Raw genomic sequence first — 24,557 nt, 5'->3', positions numbered from 1 at the left:
GAATATATTTATTTCTGCCTTCATTTTGTTATGTACCCAGTAGTCATTCAGGAGCAGGTTGTTCAGTTTCCATGTAGTTGAGCAGTTCTGAGTGAGTTTCTTAGTCCTGAGTTCTAGTTTGATTGCACTGTGGTCTGAGAGACAAGTTTGTTATAATTTCTGTTCTTTTACATTTGCTGAGGAGTGCTTTACTTCCAACTATGTGGTCAATTTTGGAATAAGTGCTATGTGGTGCTGAGAAGAATGTATATTCTGTTGATTTGGGGTGGAGAGTTCTGTAGATGTCTATTAGGTCTGCTTGGTGCAGAGTTGAGTTCAATTCCTGGGTATGCTTGTTAACTTTCTGTCTCATTGATCTGTCTAATGTTGACACTGGGGTGTTAAAGCCTCCCATTATTATTGTATGGGAGTCTAGTCTCTTTGTAAGTCTCTAAGGACTTGCTTTATGAATCTGGGTGCTCCTGTATTGGGTGCATATATATTTAAGATAGTTAGCTCTTCCTGATGAATTGATCTCTTTACCATTATGTAATGGCCTTCTTTGTCTCTTTTGATCTTTGATGGTTTAAAGTCTGTTTTATCAAGAGACTAGAATTGCAACCCCTGCTTTTTTATGTTTTCCATTTGCTTGGTAGATCCTCCTCCATCCCTTTATTTTGAGCCTATGTGTGTCTCTGCATGTGAGACGGGTCTCCTGAATACAGCAAACTGATGGTTCTTGACTCTTTATCGAATTTTCCAGTCTGTGTCTTTTAATTGGACCATTTAGTCCATTTACATTTAAGGTTAATATTGTTATGTGTGAACTTGATCCTGTCATTATGATATTAGCTGGTTATTTTGCTCGTTAGTTGATTCAGTTTCTTCCTAGCATCAATGGTCTTTACATTTTGGCATGTTTTTGCAATGGCTGGTATCGGTTGTTCCTTTCTATGTTTAGTGCTTCCTTCAGGGTCTCTGGTAGGGCAGGCCTGGTGGTGACAGAATCTCTAAGCATTTGCTTGTCTGTAAAGGATTTTATTTCTCCTTCACTTATGAAACTTAGTTTGGCTGGATATGAAATTCTGGGTTTAAAATACTTTTCTTTAAGAATGTTGAATAGTGGCCCCCACTCTCTTCTGGCTTGGAGAGTTTCTGCCAAGAGAGCTGCTGTTAGTCTGATGGGCTTCCCTTTGTGGGTAACCCGACCTTTCTCTCTGGCTGCCCTTAACATTTTTTCTTCAATTTTGGTGAGTCTGACAATTATGTGTCTTTGAGTTGCTCTTCTCGAGGAGTATCTTTGTGGCGTTCTCTGTATTTTCTGAATTTAAATGTTGACCTGCCTTACTAGGTTGGGGAAGTTCTCCTGGATGATATCCTGCAGAGTGTTTTCTAACTCGGTTCCATTTTGCCATCACTTTCAGGCAAACCAATCAGATGTAGATTTGGTCTTTTCACATAATCCCACGTTTCTTGGAGGCTTTATTTCTTTTTACTCGTTTTTCTCTACACTTCTCTTCTTCCTTCATTTCATTCATTTGATCTTCAATCACTGATACTCTTTCTTCCAATTGATTGAGTCGGTTACTGAAGCTTGTGCATTTGTCACGTAGTTCTCGTGTCATGGTTTTCATCTCTATCAGTTCGTTTATGGTCTTCTCTGCATTGATTATTCTAGTTATCCATTCTTCCATTCTTGCTTTCAAGGTTTTTAATTTCTTTGCACTGGGTACGTAGTTCCTCCTTTAGCTCTGAGAAGTTTGATAAGCTGAAGCCTTCTCCTCTCAGCTCGTCAAAGTCATTCTCCATTGCTGGCAATGAGCTGCCTTCCTGTGGAGGGGGAGATGCACTCTGATTTTTTTGAATTTCCAGCTTTTCTGCACTGCTTTTTCCCCATCTTTGTGGTTTTATCTGCCTTTGGTCTTTGATGATGGTGATGTAACTGGGGGTTTTGGTGTGGGTGTCCTTTCTGTTTGTTAGTTTTCCTTCTAACAGTCAGGACCCTCAGCTGCAGGTCTGTTGAAGTTTGCTTGAGGTCCACTCCAGACCCTGTTTGCCTAGGTATCAGCAGTGGAGGTTGCAGAAGATAGAATATTGCTGAACAGCGAGTGCTGCTGTCTGATTCTTGCTCTGGAAGCTTTGTCTGAGAGGTGTACCCAGCCATGTGAGGTGTGACGTGTTGGTCTCACTTTAGTGGGCGATGTCTCCAGTTAGGCTACTCAGGGGTCAGGGACCCACTTGAGCAGACAGTCTGTCCATTCTCAGATCTCAACCTCTGTGCTGGGAGAATCACTGGTCTCTTCAATGCTGTCAGACAGGGACATTTACATCTGCAGAGGTTTCTACTGCTTTTGTTTAGCTATGCCCTGTCCCCAGAGGTGCAGTCTACAGAGGCAGGCAGGCCTCCTTGAGCTGCGGTGGGCTCCACCCAATTCGAGCTTCCAGGAGTCTCTGTTTACCTACTTAAGCCTCAGCAGGCCGGGCGCAGTGGCTCAAGCCTGTAATCCCAGCACTTTGGGAGGCCGAGACGGGCGGATCACGAGGTCAGGAGATCGAGACCATCCTGGCTAACACGGTGAAACCCCGTCTCTACTAAAAATACAAAAACTAGCCGGGCGACGTGGCAGGCGCCTGTAGTCCCAGCTACTCGGGAGGCTGAGGCAGGAGAATGGCGTAAACTCGGGAGGCGGAGCTTGCAGTGAGCTGAGATCCGGCCACTGCACTCCAGTCCGGGCAACAGAGTGAGACTCCGCCTCAAAAAAAAAAAAAAAGCCTCAGCAATGGTGGGTGCCCCTCCCCCAGCCTCGCTGCCGCCTTGCAGTTAGATCTCAGACTGCTGTGCTAGCAATGAGGGAGGCTCTGTGGGCATGGGACCCTCCAGGCCAGGTGTGGGATATAGTCTCCTGGTGTGCCATTTGCTAAGACCCTTGGTAAAGCGCAGTATTAGGGTGGAAGTTACCCAATTTTCCAGGTGCTGTGTGTCTCAGTTTCCCTTGCTAGGAAAAGGAATTCCCTTCCCCCTTGCGCTTCCCAGGTGAGGCGATGCCTCACCCTGCTTCAGCTCTTGCTGGTCGGGCTGCACCTGTGGACCAGCATCAACTGTCTGACATGCCCCAGTGAGATGAACCCAGTACCTCAGTTGAAAATGCAGAAATCACCTGCCTTCTGTGTCACTCACGCTGGGAGCTGGAGGCTGGAGTTGTTCCTATTGGGCCATCTTGGGCCTCCCCTTCTTATTTTCTTTTTTTTCTGAGACAGAGTCTTGCTCTGTCGCCCAGGCTGGAGTGCAATGGCGCAATCTCGGCTCACTGCATCCTCTGTCTCCTTGATTAGAGTGGTTCTCTTGCCTCAGCCTCCAGAGTAGCTGGGACTACAGGGATATGCCACCACACCCGGCTAATTTTTTGTATTTTTAGTAAAGATGGGGTTTCACTGTGTTAGCCAGGATGGTCTCGATCTCCTGAACTTTTGATCTGCCCATCTCAGACTCCCAAACTGTGGGGATTACAGGCATGAGCCAACATGCCCGGCAGAAGGAATAAGTTTTTCAAAGTCCTCAGGAAAGCTCAAATTTTATCACTGGGAACAAATACTTATTTTCCTTGAAGTGACAACCTCTCACTTCATTTATTTTTGAGAATGAAAGTTGTACTTTTTTTTTTAGACCGAGTCTCACTCTGTCACTTGGCTGGAGTGCATTGGCATCATCTCAGCTCAAGCAATCCTCTCACCTCAGACTCCCCTGTAGCTGGGACCACGGATGTGTGGCACCACGCCAGGCTAATTATTTTTTGCATTTTTGGTAGTGACAGAGTTTTGTTATGTTGCCTAGGCTGGTCTCAAACTCCTGCAGGAGCTCAAGCCATCTGCCTGCTTTCACCTCCCAAAGTGCTGGGATTTTACAGGCGTGAGCCACTGCGCTGACCCAGTTGTACTTTTAAATAAAAATGATGTTCTGTGAAAAAAGTGATTGTTCAGTTCACAATTAAATCACTAATTCTTTAAAAAAACAAAACAAAACTGTACTGCAGTCAGCAGAAATGCTTCTTATTAACTTTCCACTTATTCAGAATATTAAAGAGACATGTCAAAGTTTAATAACAGCATTAATTTTTACTGCTTCATTAAAGACATTCTTAAATAAGTCAGGCTGTCTTTTTTAACGGTAGGGGACAGTAAATAATAGAATGACTACTAATGTAATTGGTACCACTGCCTTGATTTATGCTGAGAAACCAGCAGTTTTACCCACTTTTGCTTTTATACAATCATGGCAAGTGTCAACGAAAAAGCAGGTAATGACTTTGTATTCCTTTTACAGATTTTTAAATTTTTTATTCAGCTTTCTTAGGTATGATTCAGTACAGTGTTGGCCAGGCACAGTGGCTCAGGCCTGTAATCCCAGCACTTTGGGAGGCCAAGGCGAGTGGATCACCTGAGGTCAGGACTTCAAGACCAGCCTGGCCAACATAGTGAAACCACATCTCTACTGAAAATACAAAAATTAGCCGCGCGTGGTGGTGGGCACCTGTAATCCCAGCTACTCAGGAGGCTGAGGTGGGAGAATCACTTGAACCCGGGAAGCGGAGGTTGCCATGAGCCGAGATTGTGCCATTGCACTCCGGCCTGGGCAACAAGAGTGAAACTCGGTCTCAAAAAAACAAAACAAAACAAAACAAAACAAAAGCAGGGTTGACCTCTTAGCCCTTCTGGAAAGGGTCTTGGGGATCCCGAGAGGTCCACAGAGCACATTTGGGGAACCACTGGTTTATCACGTGGGCACAATGCATTAGTTTTACAAAGTTTAAAGTTCATCAAAGACTGGCCTCTTAAAAAGGCAGGTGAGTTTTTAATTCAAACAACAGAAAATACATAAATACATCACGAGAGTATACTGCAGAGAACTAAAGAGAAAGGAAGCTAGGAAATCTAAATCACGTTTACATTTATTAAAGTCATCACTATTGCTTTGTAAAACATTCTTGTGTTTCAGTGTGTGGTTAGAAGAGTGAAAATATATTTGGTTTGTTGCCATTGCCTGTTAGGGAGAGTCAATACTTATGGGCATTTCTGACTTGTTATCATATAAAATACTTCACAGTAAAGGACACGAAGTCCTCAGAAAGAAGAAGTCAGGAAACCCTCTGCAAGTCAGGATCCAGGAGAAAAATTTGTAAAAACTGCTTCGGTAAAGTAAACAGCAAAGCACACAGGAGGCAGTATTTTACTAAGCATATATTATACTAATATATTAACAGTTTTTGAAGTAATGTACATTCTTATTTTATAGACATTCAGATGGATCTTTGAGCATATTTGGTGAACAGTTATACTCATTTACGGTAAGTGGCGCTTTTATTGAGATTGTATTTTCATCATACACTTGTATCTGTTTCATGCTGAAGTCAAAGGCATCTTTTTTTAAATCTTCCCCATTTCATGTTGTATTTAGTCATCTTAAGTGTTGTAAAAAGAATGTGCTGGAATAAGAACGGATCTACAACTCTGTTTAGTTAGTGAGCTAGTATGAGTAAATATAGTATCCAAATAACAGAAAATGTATCTTTTTTTTTTTTTTTTTTTTTGAGACGGAGTCTCTTTCTGTAGCCCAGGATGGAAGTGCAATCGCACAGTCTTGGCTCCCTGCAGATTCTGTCTCCCAGGTCCCTGTTCAATCAATTCTCCTGCCTCAGCCTCCCTATAGCTGGGATTACAGGCATGCGCCACTGTGCCCAGCTAATTATTATTATTATTTTTTTAGTAAAGACAGGGTTTCACCATGTTGGCCAGGATAGTCTTGAACTCCTGACCTCGTGATCCACCCACCTCGGCCTCCCTAAGTGCTGGGATTACAGGTGTGAGCCACTGTGCCTGGCCCAGAAAATGTATCTTTTTAAAAGGTAATTGTGAGCTGTCCATAGGACCCAAGTCACTACCCAGTTCTTGAAGCCATTCCTCCTTCTGTTCCACACAGGTTTCCACCATGCACATTACCCAGACAAGAAATGGAGGTGGGAATTTAAATAACTATTCCTCATCCATTCCATCGACTCCCAGCACCAGCCAGGAGGACCTTCAGGTCAATGTTCCTCCCACTGCCAACACACCCACACCCGTTTGCAAGCAGTCCAAGCGCTGGTCCAAGCTGTTTACATCTGAGAAAGGGAGTGACCCAGACAAAGAGAAGAAAGCCTGGGAGAGTCATGCTGACCCATCGGGAGCGGCAGAGCCATCCCCATTAAACAGGGCATGCTCTTAAAGTTAAGTGGGAAATGGCTGAAGAAATGGAAAAAGAAATATGTCACCCTCTGTGACAATGGCGTGCTCACTTATTATTCAAGCTTAGGTGATTATATGAAGAATATTCACAAAAAAGAGATTGACCTTCGAACATCTACCATCAAAGTCCCAGGAAAGAGGCCACCCCTAACCACACTGGCCTGCGTGCCTATTTCCAGCTCTAAAGGCAATGCGCTATCCAAGGACATGAACAGCCTATGTACCTCAGCCAATTCAGACACCGGACTTGATGACTCCATATGCTCCAGCCCCAATATCTCCAGCACCACCAGCCCCAAGCTCAACCCACCCCTCTCTTCTCATGCCAACAAAAAGAAACGCCAAAGGAAGAAAAGCACCAACAAATTAAAAGACAATGGCCTGTCTGGCACTGCTGAAGAACAAGACGAAAACTTTATCATTGTGTCCCTCACTGGCCAAACATGGCACTTTGAAGCCATGACGTATGAGGAGCGGGATGCCTGGGTCCAAGCCATCGAGAGCCAGATCGTGGCTAGCCTGCAGTCATGCGAGAGGAGCAAAAGCAGGTTCCGGCTGCTTTAGACTAGCACAAGATTATTTACTAATAATCTTGATCTTTAGCCACATTTCTGTGCAATAAATTTGCTATGATGCCATGATGGGGATCAGCAAGCTGCGTTTTCCAAGTTCCCTCTAGTGGGATCCGGCTAGGTTCTGCTATTGGGAGGTACTAGGGAAACATAGAAAGGCAAGAGAATGGAAGAATAGATCTCCTTTTCCTGTTTATTTGCTGTCCTTACTGATATTCTCCCAAGAACATCCCCTTGCCGTAGGAGCAGTAATTGTTTCAGTTTACCAGTTTTTTCAGAGCCCCAGAAAGTGCCTCTTCAGAGGTAACAGCAGAAGTTGGAACATATCTCTCCCTCAGAGATCTAGTCTCAGCCCAGGAAGGCTTTTACTCTGAGTTTTAATTGTAATAACTCCAGTCTCTTCCCTTCATTCATCTCAGCTTCTGAGGAGGCCCCTATGTGGCCAGGAGATGGTGGTGATGGCTGCATTTTGCAGTCATTTTCTTTGCTTTCCACAGTGTTTTTACTTGTTTCTCCTATTTCCTATGTGGTCAATGTTTTAATATTAACTCATAGTCATAGTGTAGTATTAGTACTTTATGTGAAATGAAATGTTTTTTATAATGTAGCCATGGCCTACCAATAGCATATTTTCTTTTAGATTTGGTAATATATATTTTGCTTCAGTGACTTTATATCCTTATTTGTTGCCCAAATTCGTTTTTCATATACAAAACATCCAATATTACCCTGGTCCCATCATTTCTTCTGATATCCACTTCACCTGGAAAGTGAATTGTTTATCCGTCCATTTCAGTCTGTGAAGTCATACAGGTCTATCTATGTAGAACTCCTGTGCTCCAATTTATTCCCTGTGTGAAACTGGGCAATTTATCAATCTGGGAATATGTTTCTTGATATGCAAATCAGAGGTAACACTTACCTCACAACATTGTTTAAAGCATTAAAAGAAATATAATATGATATCTTTCACACAGAATTTTCCTGGGTGTGAATTGAACAATGTCAGTTTTTCTCCCATTTAATATGACAAGTGACTATATAAATAAACATATTGTAGAGGAAACACAGGCTCAGATAGGATATAAATTGCTCGTATCACAAGATTAGTAAGCGAAGGAGCTAGAATACAAACAAGATCTGCCTGTTTACAAAAATCAATAATTTTTCCTGTGAAACAAGTCACTATATGCCTTTGGTTTTTAAGTGAAATGCACTCAACTTCACATTTTAAAATATGCCACAAATGTACCCATAAAGTAAGTGAACATGACTATTGAGTGGGATCACAATTATTAAAAAGTTTGCCTTGGGAACAAAGACAGTACAATGACCCTCAGGGAACTGAATTACATACCCAAAGGGGACATGTGCCACCTACCTGGGCTCAGTGGGGGTTTTCCAATGGATTCTTTGTAAATAGGTGTTGCACATACTTCTGTGTCTTTAAGCTTTCCTTTATAACTTCCAGACCTACTTCTGATGGTGATGAGTTTCTTTCAAAACCTAACCCTAGATATGGGGTCAGCTTTAGGCAAAATTGTGAGTTGCTAGCTAACAAAAGTAGCTAATATTTTAATGAAATGTCTTATTAAGCTAAATGCCAAACACTATTCATTACATATATTAATCAGTTTAGTTATCACAATTTTATGAAGTAGATATGACCATCATTTTTATTTATCAGTTGAAGAAACTAAGACACAGAAAAGTTAAACACCTTACCTAAAGTCATGTTGCTTGTGGAGAAGCTGCAATTCATCTTGGTTGTCTTTACCTACAGTCTGCGTGCTGGATGACTTTTAGACTATTACACGTGCATGCAGAGTTCAGTGCTTGTCTGGTCCCACTCCCTCTGTCCCCTACCCTTCTGTCCCCTAGTGACTTCATCCTGTTCCCTACTTCTCAAGACTACTCCTCTTCTTGGACACTTTTTCATATTCCAGAACTAATCATTGTTTCTTTTTTTCCTGCTCATCATGCCAAAGGCAAAGTTAGCAGGGTAGCTGACATAAAGGAATTCATACTAAACAATGGCATGCTCAATTTGTAAAATTTCCCAGAGTTGAATAGGTAGAGTGAAAGGTGTAATTTCTTCTTTGAAGAAAACAATGTTGAATTTTACTTAAATGAATGATAAATATAATTTTGATATGTATTTGCAATCTGCATGAATAATATATCCTATCATGCTTCACGTTCTCACACTCTTATACCATTAAGGATCTCTACATCTGTCCCCAATCAGCTACTACCTCTCTTCCTCAGCTGTTATGTCAGGTCTGAAAATTAAATTTTAAAAGTAGTTCCTAAGTTTTAAACATTTTAAAATATTTTTCCTGGAAGGACACGATGAGTAACCTGATTGTCAGCAAATGCCTTAGGTATTAAGGAGAACAATCCTAATGGCAATAGCTAATATTTTTTGGCAGGGCCAAGTTTTAGTATCTCTTTGCAACTGTGTGACAGCATGATCATATTCTTATTACAAACCTATGAAGTGGCTATCCACTTTAATTTTATAAGGGAAAAAACAGGTCCTTAGTCTAAGTAACTTGGCTCTGGATTTGAACTTCAATGTAGCTACCTCTATAACTTGACCTTTAAACATTATATCACCTTATATGTCAAACTTACCTTGAAAAACAACCAGCAAATCAAATAAATAAAACAGTAAGAACAACCTATAATAAAAAGCCTTGTCAGCCAGGTGCAGTGGCTTACACCTGTAATCCCAGAATTTTGGGATGCTGAGTGGGTGGATGGTGTGAGCCCAGGAGTTTGAGATCAACCTAGGCAACACAGTGAAACCCTGTCTCAACAAAACAAACAAACAAAAAATTATATAGGTGGACATGGTCGTGCTCACCTGTAGTCCCAGCTACTCAGGAGGCTGAGGTAGAAGGATTTCCTGAGCCCAGGAGGCAGAGGCTGCAGTGAGCCGAGATAGTGCCACTGCACTCCAGCCTCAGCAACAGAGAGAAACAATTTCTGGAAAAAAAAAGAAAAAGGACTTATTATTATCTAATTCAATATATTCCATAATAAAAAATACCATTGAATGAATGGGGAAGAAAATTAGATCAACTGCTGTGAAGTCAACTTGTTTACTCTTGATCAAGAAATAGCAGCAGATTTTACCTCTGTGGTATTAGTAAAACATATCTTTGCACTGGGCGCAGTGGCTCACGCCTGTAATCCCAGCACTTTGGAAGGCCGAGGTGGGCGGATCACGAGGTCAGGAGATGGAGACCATCCTGGCTAACACAGTAAAACCCCGTCTCTACTAAAAATACAAAAAATTAGCCGTGCGTGGTGGCGTGCGCCTGTAGTACCAGCTACTTGGGAGGCTGAGGCAGGAGAATGGTGTGAACTCGGGAGATGGAGCTTGCAGTGAGCAGAGATTGCACCACTGTGCTCCAGCCTGGGTGACAGAGCGAGACTCCATCTCAAAAAAAAAAAAAAAAGTATGTATATGTGTATGTATATGTAATTTTTGCTTTGGTTCCAAATATATTTTTAAATGTTTGATATATGGGGACACATCACAGTGTATACTGTCAAATTACTTTAAGTGAGTTATAAACAGAAGAGGAAAATCAAAATAGGAAATTTGTAATAGCCTTAAATCCCTCAGTTGATATTAAAAATACTAAATTCTGGGCCGGGCACGGTGGCTCATGCCTGTAATCCCAGCATTTTGGGAGGCTGAGATGGGTGGATCACGAGGTCAGGAGATGGAGACTCTCCTGGCTAACATGGTGAAACCCCGTCTGTACTAAAAATACAAAAAATTAGCCTGGCTAATATGTATTATTATATATGATATATGTAATTATATATAATATTATGATATAATTATATATCATATACAATAATTATGTATCATATGATATAATTATATATCATATATAATATATATTAGCCTGGATAATATGATACATGATATATATAATATATATTATATATATAAGAAAAAATAGATACAGCACTTTTTCTATATTCCTGTTTTAATTATGTCTATATTTGGAAATAAATTCATAATCTATTAGTCACATTATTTGAAATTTCAAATTATAATTCTATTTGTTTCAGATAAAAGCCTCGTCTTTTAAAACATACGTTTGGATGAATAAACAAAGCACACTTGCTATGACTTTCATGTAAACTACTTTATCATCCTATATTGCTCCATTGAGTTAGTGAGGTCAGGGTTTTGATAGAATGAAAACATTCATAGAGTGAATTACAGACGTATTTGAAGGTTTTTAGAAATGATGTTGGCTTTGTCTAGGGCTGAGGGTGATGTTGCAGGGCAAGTGTAAAGGACAGAGTCACATAGAGACTCCTGAGAACTAGAAAGCAACCAGTGAGTCCCAGCATCTGAAGGCAAGGAAGTGTCAGTGTAGTTCCGTATAAATTTAGTAACACATAAAGCAAGCACTCAATTGTTTTCCAACACAATATGCTAATTGGAGTGGCAGAATTGTATGGTAGAAAGAACATACAAATAACAAATGTATTCACAACACTATGCCAAGTGCAGTGAGAGGTACAGTGACGTAAAGACATGCATTTTCAGACATCATAGTCAGTTTGAGGATTTAATATATTAATCATCTACAGAGATCTAAAATGTCCGTGAGTACCTATTATGCATGTTGAATGCTAGGAAATGTGTGTTAAGTGTTTTGTTCTGGATTCTTTCAGATAAAACTGACTTCATAGCTCTGAGTTAAGTAGTTTTATATTTACCACATAAGAAAATTGAAGTACAAATGAGGAAATCGAGGCACAGACAGATTAAGCAACTTGTTCAAGACTATACAGCTGCTACGCAGAGCATCTGGGATTCAAATCTAGGAATGAGTGAAGAATTTTATTACTAATTGCATAAGTAAATACATATGTCTAACCCAGTCATATATTCTTTGTTGGATCTATGACCCAATATTGCAGAAAATAATTATAGAATTAGATTTTGGCCGGGCGCGGTGGCTCAAGCCTGTAATCCCAGCACTTTGGGAGGCCGAGACGGGTGGATCACGAGGTCAGGAGATCGAGACCATCCTGGATAACACGGTGAAACCCCGTCTCTACTAAAAATACAAAAAAACTAGCCGGGCGAGGTGGCGGGCTCCTGTAGTCCCAGCTACTCGGGAGGCTGAGGCAGGAGAATGGCGTGAACCCGGGAGGCGGAGCTTGTAGTGAGCTGAGATCCGGCCACTGCACTCCAGCCTGGGCGACAGAGCGAGACTCCGTCTCAAAAAAAAAAAAAAAAAAAAAAAATAGAATTAGATTTTGAGTACAAAATTTACTTCACAAAACTGTAATTCTGTTGTTTAAATATTGCATGTATAGTATGAAATACTATCTAATAGTAGCATCTGTTTTAAAGTCACATATTGGTAAATATTGCCTTAATAATCATTATGAGTCAGGAACTGTTCTCAACACATGCTTTATCAATGAATCCTTTCAAAGAGTTAATGTGGTAAGTGTAGACCAAATCAACCGATAATTAGCTAAACCTCAGAGGATTTGAGTACTGTATCTATATTTATATGGCCAGTGAGTAGAGAAGTTGAGTCTTAATCCCAGTGATCTGACATCAGTGATCTCATCTGTGTTTATAATTCCAGAATCACTGTGGGAGAATGTGAACCTGTATTTAGACAATGCATAGTTCCCAGCAACTACTACAGTCTTATCTTGCTCTGGCAGTGAAGAAAATACCTTATGATAACTTGGTAATATTGTAATGTGAAAAGTGTAAAGAGAATAACTCGCAAGAAAAATATTAAGAAGTTTTCTGAAGCAAACTTCTCTGTGGCTTCCAGATTAATGTGCTTGCATAATCTAAGCAGTGTTTTCCACAGACAGATTTTCTGTGTAAGCAGAAATTGGCTCAATTTAAGGAGGTACAAAGGATGGTAGAGTATTTTGTGTTGACTACAGAGGTTGGCTGCCATTTGTTAGTGCCATAAAATTTTGTAAAGCTGCTTTGAGATTCTTTGAAATTCATTTATAATAACGAGACTGGATACTTTACCATCTTCTGCAAATGTTTCCTAGGAGATTTAGTAACTCATGTTCCCTACTTTCTATAGTTTATTTCCATTCTATGATTGTTCGTCTTTTGAAATAATTTCAACAATTGAAATCTGTTTAATTTGTCTGGTTCTGACAAAACATTAGCTAGACGACAAATTTAACAGTTTAATCCAACAGGCCTTGAGTGTTATATATATGCATGTGCTACTAAAGGAGTCGAGAAATTAACTCCAGGTCTTCAACATTAAAAAATGAAAAAGAAGGTAGGGGAGGGACTCTTGATAGCCACTTTGGTAATGAAGCAAAGTGAGAGAAAATATCATCCTGGAGCTCAAGGGTGAGTACACTTAATGGCAAAAGAAGTGAGAACTGACCACCTGCTCATCCACATGGTGAGATACAGACAAATACCTCTTCTTGAGAATGAATGAGTAGATATATGAATGAATAGGTGAATGAGCAAATGAAGGCCTATCTGTGAATAACCAAACTGGAAACCCACAGTCAGTTTACAAGCCTCTTGAGGATTTGGTCATAACTTGAATATCTCACTGAGAGTTAACCCTTTATATGGACTTAGTTCATTTACTTTCCCACTTGTTGTTGAAGGTCCTTAGTACTCTGCTCGAAGGCTGAATTCTTAAAAATATACTACCACCATTAAAAAAGAACAAAAACAATTTTTTGGAGGTGAGTATGTTCAGTACCTTGGTTGTGATGACGGTATTGGTATATGCACACATGTCCAAACTCATCCAAGTGAACATATTAAAGGTGTATAATTTTTTATATCAATTATACCTTAATAAAACTTCTAAAAATGATTTAAAACTGAACAGCAACAACAACAAAACACTTAGGCAACAGCAGAAGTTTCTGTCCCTGTTCTAAATGTTAATTTTAAAGATTTGATTAGGAATTTTTAATGCAGAAACATGATTTTTTTTCCAAAACACAAACATTATAATACAGAGCTAGTTAAAATCTACACATTTCCCTTCCTAAAGGCAGAGGCCCTCATGCAACAATCATCTTTAGAAATAGAAGTCCCTGTAAAACCACAATGCATGATTTTTTTTGACTTGTTTATGCATTAACAGCTTTTTTTGTTTTTAGCCTTGGAAATACATCAGAAATAGATCTCCTGGCTGTGTTTGCATGGGTTCCTTAGAAATGACTTCAATATAAGCAAACCATATTACTTAAACAATGTTAAGCTATGCTGTAGCATTGTATTACTGCTTTGAGAAATGTATGTAGTTCAACTGAATATTGTAGCAGTAATTCATGTTCATAGAAAAATCAATCAAAGGTTTTGACAAGTTGGAGACAGGTAAGGAAATAAAGGTCAGGCACTGTATTGCAGGTTCCCTATTCTAAACTGTAGTTCTTACAAATAGGCTTCTGAGGTCCCGAAGCTTTAGCAGGCCTCTTACATATGCCTTCATTGTCTGTTCTTTCAACGGCATTCAGACATTTCTTTCTTTCTCCCTCCCATTGTGTCCGAGTCCCTCACACTGTTGAACTTGTGCCGCTCTCGCCTCTTCCTTCTGTCTCTCTTTTTAATACCCTGATGCAGCAGCAATGGATGGTGGGATGCATTTAATTCAGCTCTCAAGCCAGTCAGAGTTCCACTTGAGTTTATGCAGCATCTGTTATACCAAGGTTAAAATTACAGAAAGTACATGATTTTATTCCCTTTAGCTGAAGGACAACAAAGGTGGATTTTCATATTTCCTGGTAAAGTGCTGCTTCAGAGAAAGCACATTTTGGTATCCACTAATCCCAAGTAAAGTGACTTGGTTCCTAATGTGGATTTTGCCATTAGCCTGCTGGTTTTGTTAGGTTATTTATTTTCTTTAAGCCCATCAACCCTTCAGTTAGTCTCCATTCTGCCTACTTGTTGGTGAAATTTAAAAGGCCTCCTAGCAGCTCCAATAGTTACAGAATAATAGAAACAAGCAAATACTCCTTTTTAAAAGAAAAAAATTATATGAAGGTGAAAACACTTGGATTCAAAAGTGAGTTTGGACATTATCTACCAAGCGGTAATCAGATATACTCATACTTTTAAACTAAAAATACACCACAAGACCATTGCACACTCCTACTAAGGTACCAAGGATTATTGAAAAGTAGAAAGAAAAAAAAATAGTGGGCACTTCTTTTAGTTAAAATGCACATCTTATCAGGATTACCATAGTAACAATAATTGTGACCTTCAGTTTGAATTTCTTTTCTGGAAATATAAAGTCTTAGGGAATTGTGATATAAATCCCAAGGCTAAAATAGGTGTCCACTGATCATTCTGATGTTTATTTGATAACAGTCTTCCTAAATAGACTATTATTCTTATAAAATGGAAGGAGGAAGTTGGAAAGCTTAAGAAAACTCTGAAGAGCAGGCATTTCTAATTAGGAAGCTATAGGAGAAAAGGCTTATGACTACCCAAAGCACTTAGGCATCTGATGTATTATATGGAATGTCTTTCTCTTTTTCCTCAATTATTATCAAAGACAGAACAAGTTTGATGATATTAAAAGAATAAAAAATAGTCTTAGTTGAATTAAATAGGCCTTCAAAGGGCTGACAGATACACTCATGAAATTATGACACAACTCTGCAAACTTAATTAATCTATATGAAATAAAAAACACGTAGAAGACACAAAATTCTAAGGGAAACTCAAGGATTTTCTAAGATTGCTTTACATAACTTCTTCTTTTTTCCAAACTTTACCTTCTCTAACAACAAGCCATGCTATAACAGCGTCAAGGGCTAGATAGTCCAATGGCAAGAATGCTGACAAAGGTAGTTGTATAAGAATGAGTCATATTTTGAATGACAAAATGGTTAATATCTTCTTTCTTGCTTTTTTATATTGGCATTTTTTTCTATGTTTTAGAGGAATTGAGGATTAGAAGGTTATTTATGAGAGTATGATTTGTAAGAGTATAGGCAAATTTAACTCAATTCATTAGTTATTAAATCTGGAAAACATTGTGGAGGTATATAAAATTGTTACAATATGAATCTTATCCTCAAGGAGTGTAATCGTTTTATTTCAGCTGGAGTTTTTTACGACTTAGACGTAGCTTAACTTTTGAATGCAAACCTTAAACACTCTTTATGCCGAGTTTTATTTGCTTTGGATTCATTGTATGGCCGTGGTGGCTGTCACAAAATTTACCAACGCTAAATATTAGTATAGTCATACTTTCACTTATTACTTACGATTTATCACTGCTGTTTCCCGTGGGAGTGTGGTTGAGTAAAGTGTTTTGAACTGTGTTTATGCGTGCTTGATACCTGCTCCTTTTGATCCAGGTCATCTGGAGAGCATTCTCACTGGGGCGGGGATGCTTGCACCTGTAATTTTACTAAGAATTCATAAAAAGGCCAGGACCAAACTTCTATGTTTATGGGGTTGTACTGACTCATCTAGGCATTTTCAGTTCCTTGCTTTAAATAATTAAGCTACACTAACTGGACGAAAAACATTTGAATGGTATTTTAAAATACTAGAGGGATTTCAGGGTAGGATCTTGCTGGGTATAAATCTAAAGTGGTCCTTTACAGTTTGGGAAGTTTAGGGCCTTTTAAAAAGTTGAATTAGCAGAGGCTTTCCCTGAGGGACCATTTGCAGTCGAAGTTGTATTTAAGACTGTAACATCTGAGATACACGCTTTTCAGACAGAGATATCTTAAGTATTACATAAGTATGAGTGTGGCCAGAATTGGTGGGTTCTGGCTCTTGCTGACTTTAAAAATGATGCCACCGACCCTCGCGGTGTTACAGTTCTTAAACATGGTATGTCCAGAGTTTGTTCCTTCATTCAGTTGTGTCTAGAGCTTCTTCCTTCTGGTGGGTTCGTGGTCTTGCTAGCTTCAGAGGTGAACCTGTAGACCTTCACGGTGAGTGTTACAGCTCTTAAAGACAACATCGACCCAAAGACCGAGCAGCAACAAAATTTATCGCAAAGATCTAAATAACAAACCCCCACGACCGCAAACACCACCCAAGCGTTTTTCCGTTGGCTAGCTCAGGCAGCCTGTTTTTATTCCCTTATCTGGCCCCACCCACATCCTGCTGATTGGTCCATTTTACAGAAAGCCGATTGCTTCACTTTACAGAGAGCTGATTGGACCGTTTTGACAGGATGCTGATTGATGCATTTATGATCCTCTAGCTAGACATAAAAGTTCTCCAAGTCCCTACCTGATTAGCTAGATACAGAGTGCTGATTGGTGTACATACAGTCCTCCCGCTAGATATAAAAGTTCTCCAAGTCCCCATCCTGCTCAGGAGTCCAGCTGGCTTCACCCAGTGGAACCTGCATGCGGGCTGCAGGCGGAGCTGCCTGCCAGTCCCGAGCAGGCCTGCACTCCTCAGCCCTGGGGCTGTGGATGGAACCAGTCGCCACGGAGTAGGGGGCGGCGCCCGTCGGGGAGTCTCCGCCCCGCAGGAGCCCACCGCAGCAGAGGAGCTCAGACGTGGCGGGCTGCAGGTCCCGATCGCTGCCCCAAGGGGAGGCAGCTAAGGCCCCGCGAGAATTTGAGTGCAGTGTAGGGGGCCCGGCACTGCTGGGGTACCCTGCGCAACCGCCACAGCTGCTGGCCCAGGTGCTAAGCCCCTCACTGCCCTGGGCTGGCGGCGCCGGCCGGCCGCTCCAAGTGCGGGCCCGCTGAGTCCGAGCCCGCGCCTGCTCCCGCGCCTGCCAGAACCAGCGCTGGCCTGTGAGCGCGGCGCACATTCCCGGTTCCTATCCGCACTTCTCCCTCCACACCTCACCACAAGCAGAGGGAGGGGGGCTCCGCCTTGGCCAGCCCAGAGAGGGGCTTCCACAGTGCCATGGCGGGCTGAAGGGCTCCTCAAGCGCGGCCAGAGTGGACGCCGCCTGAGGAGGCGCCGAGTGAGGGCTGCTAGCACATTGTCACCTCTCATTAGGACGGAAATTTAGTTAACATATAAATAGGAGAGCTTACTTGGTTGGAGAATATTAGAATTTTTTAGAAAATTACGTTAATCGAGAGGCCAGGGTTAGAGTGTTTTTGGTTAAATTATGATTTTTAGGGCTCCAACAAGGTTCAATTTAAGTACCTTGTTTTTGGGGGTTGGCAAGAGTACTTCTTAATTTAGCAATAAAGTCAGAGATGGGGGGAGGGCAGATTTGCGGATTTAATCGGAAGCAGTCCTTTAGTGCGTGAACGTATGTGTGTGTGTGAACTTACGTGTGCGTGAACGTACTTGTGTGCGGGAACATACATGCGTGCGGGAACGTATGTGTGTGCATGAAATGTGTATTGATTTTTATGCCCTTCAAGCATGAATATAATCAGCACCTTATGGTTGGGTATGTTGGTTCAGAATATTCAAGATAAGTCCAGCTACAATCGATTCCGCAGGGATCAGGCTCCTGCCATGGTAGGTGGCAGCATCCCGAAAATTAAAAAATACCCAATGCACGATAGTGCTCCTGTGACTGGTTACTAGGGTGATAGTCACTAGTACATTGAGATAAAAGGTTTGCAAATATTTTCTCCCAGTTTGTAGGTTGCCTCTCCACCCTCCATCCGCCTGTTTCCTTTGCTCTGCACAAACTTTATAATTTTAAGTAATCCTGTTTATCTAGTTTTGTCTTTATTGCCTCTGTTTTTGCTGTACAAACTAAATCCTCAAAAACCTGTATTATCATAGTTATAAGATTTATTTTGATAATATTTCAAACAGTTTAAAATGCTTTGTTTGTTTGACATAATGGCATCAGATATAACATGGCATAAGTTATAACATGGCATAATGTCATACTATTACTCTTTTTCACTTAAAAATCAAAAGGTAAAAATTATAATTTTTAAATATGGCAAAAACATACATTAAAAAGACATTAAATGGTAAATAACAAACTGCTGTAAATCCCACATATAATCATGGCTTACTTTTATAATACCTTGAACATTATAAAGTGATTTTCTATCTCTTATTACATTTTATAATAACCTATGGGATAGCTGGAGTAGATATTATTTTCTCTGCCTTACATGTGCCAAAAACGACAGAGGGAGAGAAGTGAAGTGACTTTCCCCATATTACAAAGACACAATGGTGCAGAGCTGAAACTTTACTGATTATTTGAAATACTTTACAATTTTTCTAAAACATAGTGAGATCTAGGGACTTAAGTGTTATACCCAGCCCTGTTTGAAAATTTCTCAGGATATTGGTTCATCCTTTATTAAAACGAACAAACAAAAAAAGTAGGATCAAGTTAAGAAAAGCAGAATGTTTTGGTAGGATTAGTATCTCAAAATAATTGTCTGAAACCAATAAAGTGTTACATTATTTTTCATTCTATAATTTTTGCTGTGTCTATATGGTGGTGTAATAACCTGAGAAAGACGGTTCTAATCACACAAGTACTAACCACAACCATTCAACATAATTTTAGAGTAAGATTTAACCAGGATGTAAATGTAAAAGTTCTTAAAAGTATTCAACTTCTGTGTCTATACTTAAGACTCCATCTCTAGGTGTCTGTTGATTATGCAAGTAGAATTAACAATAATTAATTTATCAACCTAATCTTTAAGCAGTGCAAACATTATTATTAGACTTTCTTAAATGGGCACTAAAATATGTATCTTGATTGAGCTTATTTCATAGAAGAATGGTATTTCTAACATTATTTTAGAGATTTTTGATATTCAATCTCAAATGTTTAATATATTTTCCAAAATTATCAAATAAGGATGAGCACTAGCATACTCTAATATTTACAGGAAAAATGTAAACAAAAACACTTAGATTTCTAGATTCTTTAATAATCTCAACGCCAGGATGAATTCTCTAAGTCTGAAAAAATTGCCATGACTTGGTACTAAGATCAGTATCAATTCAATCATTATTTCTTTCAAAAAAATTAATTTAAATAAAAGTTGCATTTACCATTTTGTGCAGTGGTTCTCAACCCTGGTTATCCCTCTATAGTTTTAAGAAATAATTCAACCATTATTTCTTTAAAAAAATTAACTTAAATAAAAGTTGCATTTACCATTTTGTGCAGTGGTTCTCAACCCTGGTTATCCCTCTATAGTTTTAAGAAATAATTCAACCATTATTTCTTTAAAAAAATTAACTTAAATAAAAGTTGCATTTACCATTTTGTGCAGTGGTTCTCAACACTGGTTATCTCTCTGTAGTTTTAAAAACTACTGATACCTGGGTCCTTGGCCTAGTGATTCAGCATAAATTAGTCTCACATGTGGCTTTGTTATCAGGAGCTTAAACAGTTTTCCAGTTTATATTAATGTGCAGCTGAATTTGAGAACAACTGCTTTAGTCTTTTGAAATGAGGCCAGGTGTACATATAAGGCCTTACTGTGCAAAGCTTTAAATTTGGGGGACATTTTGGTCATATAAAGCTGGTTAATACAGATGAAGTTTAAAAGAAATAGACTCTCACTTACCAGATATACAGATGAAGTTTAAAAGAAATAGACTCTCACTTACCAGATATACTAATACTCTGCAGGAATACAGATGAAGTTTAAAAGAAATAGACTCTCACTTACCAGATATACTAATACTCTGCAGGAATCAAGATCATTTTGAGATAATTAAAAATAAGAGAAAAATAAACTTCCTGAATGTTGACTTTATAATTACATGGTCTACATTTCTCACAGTATACTGTCTTGATTGATAGAATAAAATTCCAAAGAATCTGAAACTTAGCATACAAAATTATATTTGTATAATTTTTATGTTCAACATATTTCAGTGAAATTCAGTGATTAAAAATTAATTATCCATGAGTGATATATATGATTATTCCATTGCCAAGACTCTTACATTAAGTAAGGCAGCTCGTTCCCAATAGATCTGGAAATCAATGTTGCAATCTGAAGAAGGCTTTTAAAGTCAATATTCTTAGGTACATATAAAATTTTGTTATAATCTCCATATTATTGCAATTCAGTTCTACGGAAGATGTTTCTTGTCACATCACCAGTCCAGTGACACTGGTAGAGTGTATCAAGGGAAATGTGAATTGTCCTTTTAAACTTCCAAACCAAATAATAGAGTGAATTGATTTATATTTCAACCTTGACTATGAAACACATTAACAATTATGATCCATAGTAAAAATTCTGTTTTTATACATTATAATTTACTGAGACTCATTTAAAATTCACATAACATTTGTTTGAATTGGACAGTGTTTACAATTGTAATTTTTGCAACATTGAAAATGCCAAATGTGTTTCATTAATATCAGCTTCCTGCAGCCACACCTGTATAATATTTATGTCTCTCAATTACTATTTGTGGTAATTAGCGGTTTTTCCATTGCAATTAACCAACTTCAACCTCGAACATTGTCTGAGATACTTAACTTCTTGCTTTTTTTCTTAGTTGAAATATTTTAATTATATTTTACTTTGTGATTTTAGTTTTCCTTTTATCTTCTTGGAGTTTAACCTCAATAAAATTTTGAGTTGGTTCTTATTTGCATCAAACAACTCTAAAATGTAATACAAATTATTGTCACTCTATCTACATGGAAAAACATTGTTAACAAACCCGTGAATGACTTAATCATTTCAACAATTAAGATATTTACACACACACACACACACACACACACACACATTTCTTCTAAAAAGAATGGTTAAAACTACCTGTACACTGGAAACATTTTCACATAAATTTGCTCATTATTATTTGTATTTATATTGTGCAAATTATGTCAGTAGCTAGAATGAGTTGGATTTGACAATAGAGAAAAGGTGGTCTCATATCCCAGACTCTTAAAACACACTTTTCAATTTAGGACACAAGCACTCAAAAGATATGTATGTGGTCCTCATGTCTGGCATCTAATTCCTCAGAGTTTCCTCCAGTTAATACTAAACACATACATAGAAATTGCCATAAACTGAGCTGTATGATGGTAATAATCCCCAAATTACAATTCAATCATCCAGATATTTGGCTTGTCCTAATTCCATTATACAAGGTGGATCTAATGGTCATTAGATCCCTAGATATCAGGGAACCCTAGAAAAGTGTTTTCTTAATCTTAGATAATAGTTTTCAATGCTTTGGTGAAAATTGCTTATGTAACGCTTTGATTTTAATCAGTCTTTGAAAATGGCTCTTTCAATGGTTGATAAGGTAAGTCATCACACAGTACTTCTATACTGTAAAGAAAAAAAGCTAAAACAGTAATCTTAATATACATTAGGTATTCAGTACCTCTTATTTCCAGATGTATACAATAAATTCCTTTTATATCTTAGAGCTAAAACCAGAGAAAAAATTATCTCCATAAACCATGCACTCTCTTTTGTCAGATAAAGAAAAAAGTGTAATTCATCTTTATCTTTTCTGATCTATTATGTTGACTTTTATTTTTGGTTTTAAAAATTGAACTTATTGATTTTTTCTTGATACATAAATTATACATGTTCAGTGTGTACAGCATACATTAAAAATTGTTAAAAACACCTATAATCTCAGCATACAGAAAATTTATTTTATTTTGTTGAAAATGTTACCTAACAACATTTTAGTTTTCCTAAATATCAAAACTGTCTTATTGACAGTTTTGAAAATGTATGCTACATTTTCAAAATAAATTTTATTCTATCTTCTTTAATAACATACCAGTTTTTCCTTTATATGTATTTTGAACATATATTTGGGTCACTAAATGCTATCTTAAAAGCATGGATTTCATTTGTTAGTATTCCATAACTAGCAATTATAAAGTTGGACATTTAGATTTATTTCAGTTTTCAATATTCACTTCTAAAGAAAGGTTACAATGAATATTTCTGTAGTTAAATCTAACCACACATGCAAGATTATTTCTTTAGAATACATTTTAGAAGTAGTATTACGTTAAGGCATTTGACTTACACTTTTAAAATCTCTTTAGAAAATGTTCTGTTATTATAATGATCTATTTTTGTATGCCTTGTGTTATAATTTGTATCAAATATATTTTTATATACATGGTATAGGTAAGAGATGCAAATCTAGTTAGATAAAGCAACAAATGTATTACATAATTAAATAACACATTGACATTGTTTTAAGTGTATTTTTAAAAAAATACTGTGCTAAATTCCTCTCAAGTCAGCATCTAAACTAATTCTTGAAAAAGATCCGGAAAACAAAGGTCTCAAATTTCTAGATATTTTAGGTGTACATTCAGGTTTCCAAAAGATAACTGATGTGGTAACTTGAGAAACATGAAATAAAGATTTGGGCACCCCACAGGGAAGCCACACAAGGATAGTCTAGAACCTCTCAGTTAGTAATAAAGGGGCCCTGGTAGCATTCCTAGTCCTGTAGGGGAGAGGTAAATAATTTACTAAAATCCATAGACAGAGAGGCTTGTGAGGACAGGGCTGCCTGGCTGGATCTGTGACTTTTGGTCAAAGAAATAGTTAATGCCAGCACTCCTAGAAGGGGGAGGGAGCCAGGAATGTAACTACTTGCCGCAGCCTTCTCTCTTCTTCCAGTCCTTGCTCTTCTCTCTTCCTCCAGTCACTTGCTCCTGCTTTTTATTGGCTGAACTCAACTGACATCAGGCAGTAAGGGAGCCCTGGAAGTAGTACATTGTGTATTTCAACCTCCTGGGTGCACAGAGCAGGTTTGAGAATAGGGATTGGACTTGCAGGGGCAAATGAAAGATATCCAGTGCAATAAGAAATCTCTACAGGTATCTTCCTCCTTTTATTTTTTCTTATGACTGTGTCTAGACAGGGGAATTCATTTTTCTACTAGAAATACTTTATGTATATTCATTTATGATTTTCACTCTAAGAGGTATTCTTTCAGTGAGATCTTGAAAATCCTAATCACTTTAATTTACATGTATAGAACTCAATGTCTATGAAAACAAGTGTAGCATCTATACATATATGTCATAAATATATGACGTGTATTCACATCTAATACAGTATATCATCTTAGTATTTAATAATCTATGATTATTCAAACAACTCAATATGTAAACTCAAAATATACACGCATTGCTTTTTTAAAAAATCTTTTTTTTTTTTGAGACGGAGTCTTGCTCTGTCGCCCGGGCTGGAGTGCAGTGGCCGGATCTCAGCTCACTGCAAGCTCCGCCTCCCGGATTTTACGCCATTCTCCTGCCTCAGCCTCCCGAGTAGCTGGGAGTACAGGCGCCCGCCACCTCGCCCGGCTAGTTTTTTGTATTTTTAGTAGAGACGGGGTTTCACTGTGTTAGCCAGGATGGTCTCGATCTCCTGACCTCGTGATCCGCCCGCCTCGGCCTCCCAAAGTGCTGGGATTACAGGCTTGAGCCACCGCGCCCGGCCTAAAATTTTTTGGTTATGTATTATGTGACTGTTTACAATGGAAAAGGACACACAGTTCAGTTTGATGGCTGTGTGTCAAATGAAAGCTAAATATCCTACTCCTATCCAGCTTTTCCTACCTATTTCTCCTTACTCCTCCCCTGATACTCAGACATCCTCAGGTGAAATTTTCACAGAAAAAGAGAGGAAAAGTTGGTCAAATAGGATATTCCTTTAAATCTTGGATTTTATTTTAAGTAATTATGTTTAATTATTGAACCCTTGCTTTTTTCTTTACTGAAAAATGTGGATGATGACCACTTGCCATTTTTTTAT

The 24,557-nt window shown here is 38.6% G+C and overlaps 1 protein-coding gene across 1 annotated transcript in view; it reads left to right on the top strand.

The window, feature by feature from the left end:
- The window catches only part of LOC117088191 (arf-GAP with GTPase, ANK repeat and PH domain-containing protein 5-like), a 28,457-nt gene extending 20,575 nt beyond the window's left edge, over nucleotides 1-7,882 (top strand). The window contains 3 exon segments of the mRNA XM_033219305.1: nucleotides 5,270-5,321; nucleotides 5,954-6,188; nucleotides 6,191-7,882. Coding sequence (XP_033075196.1) covers nucleotides 5,270-5,321; nucleotides 5,954-6,188; nucleotides 6,191-6,822 — 919 coding nt within the window. The 3' untranslated portion in view covers nucleotides 6,823-7,882.
- The last annotated feature ends 16,675 nt before the right edge of the window (nucleotides 7,883-24,557 follow it).

The sequence above is a fragment of the Trachypithecus francoisi genome, unplaced genomic scaffold, assembly GCF_009764315.1.
Source record: "Trachypithecus francoisi isolate TF-2019V2 unplaced genomic scaffold, Tfra_2.0 Contig00734, whole genome shotgun sequence".
Classification (NCBI taxonomy): domain Eukaryota; kingdom Metazoa; phylum Chordata; class Mammalia; order Primates; family Cercopithecidae; genus Trachypithecus; species Trachypithecus francoisi.
The sequence above is the reverse complement of the archived record's forward strand: the minus strand, read 5'-3'. Positions and strand labels throughout refer to the sequence as shown.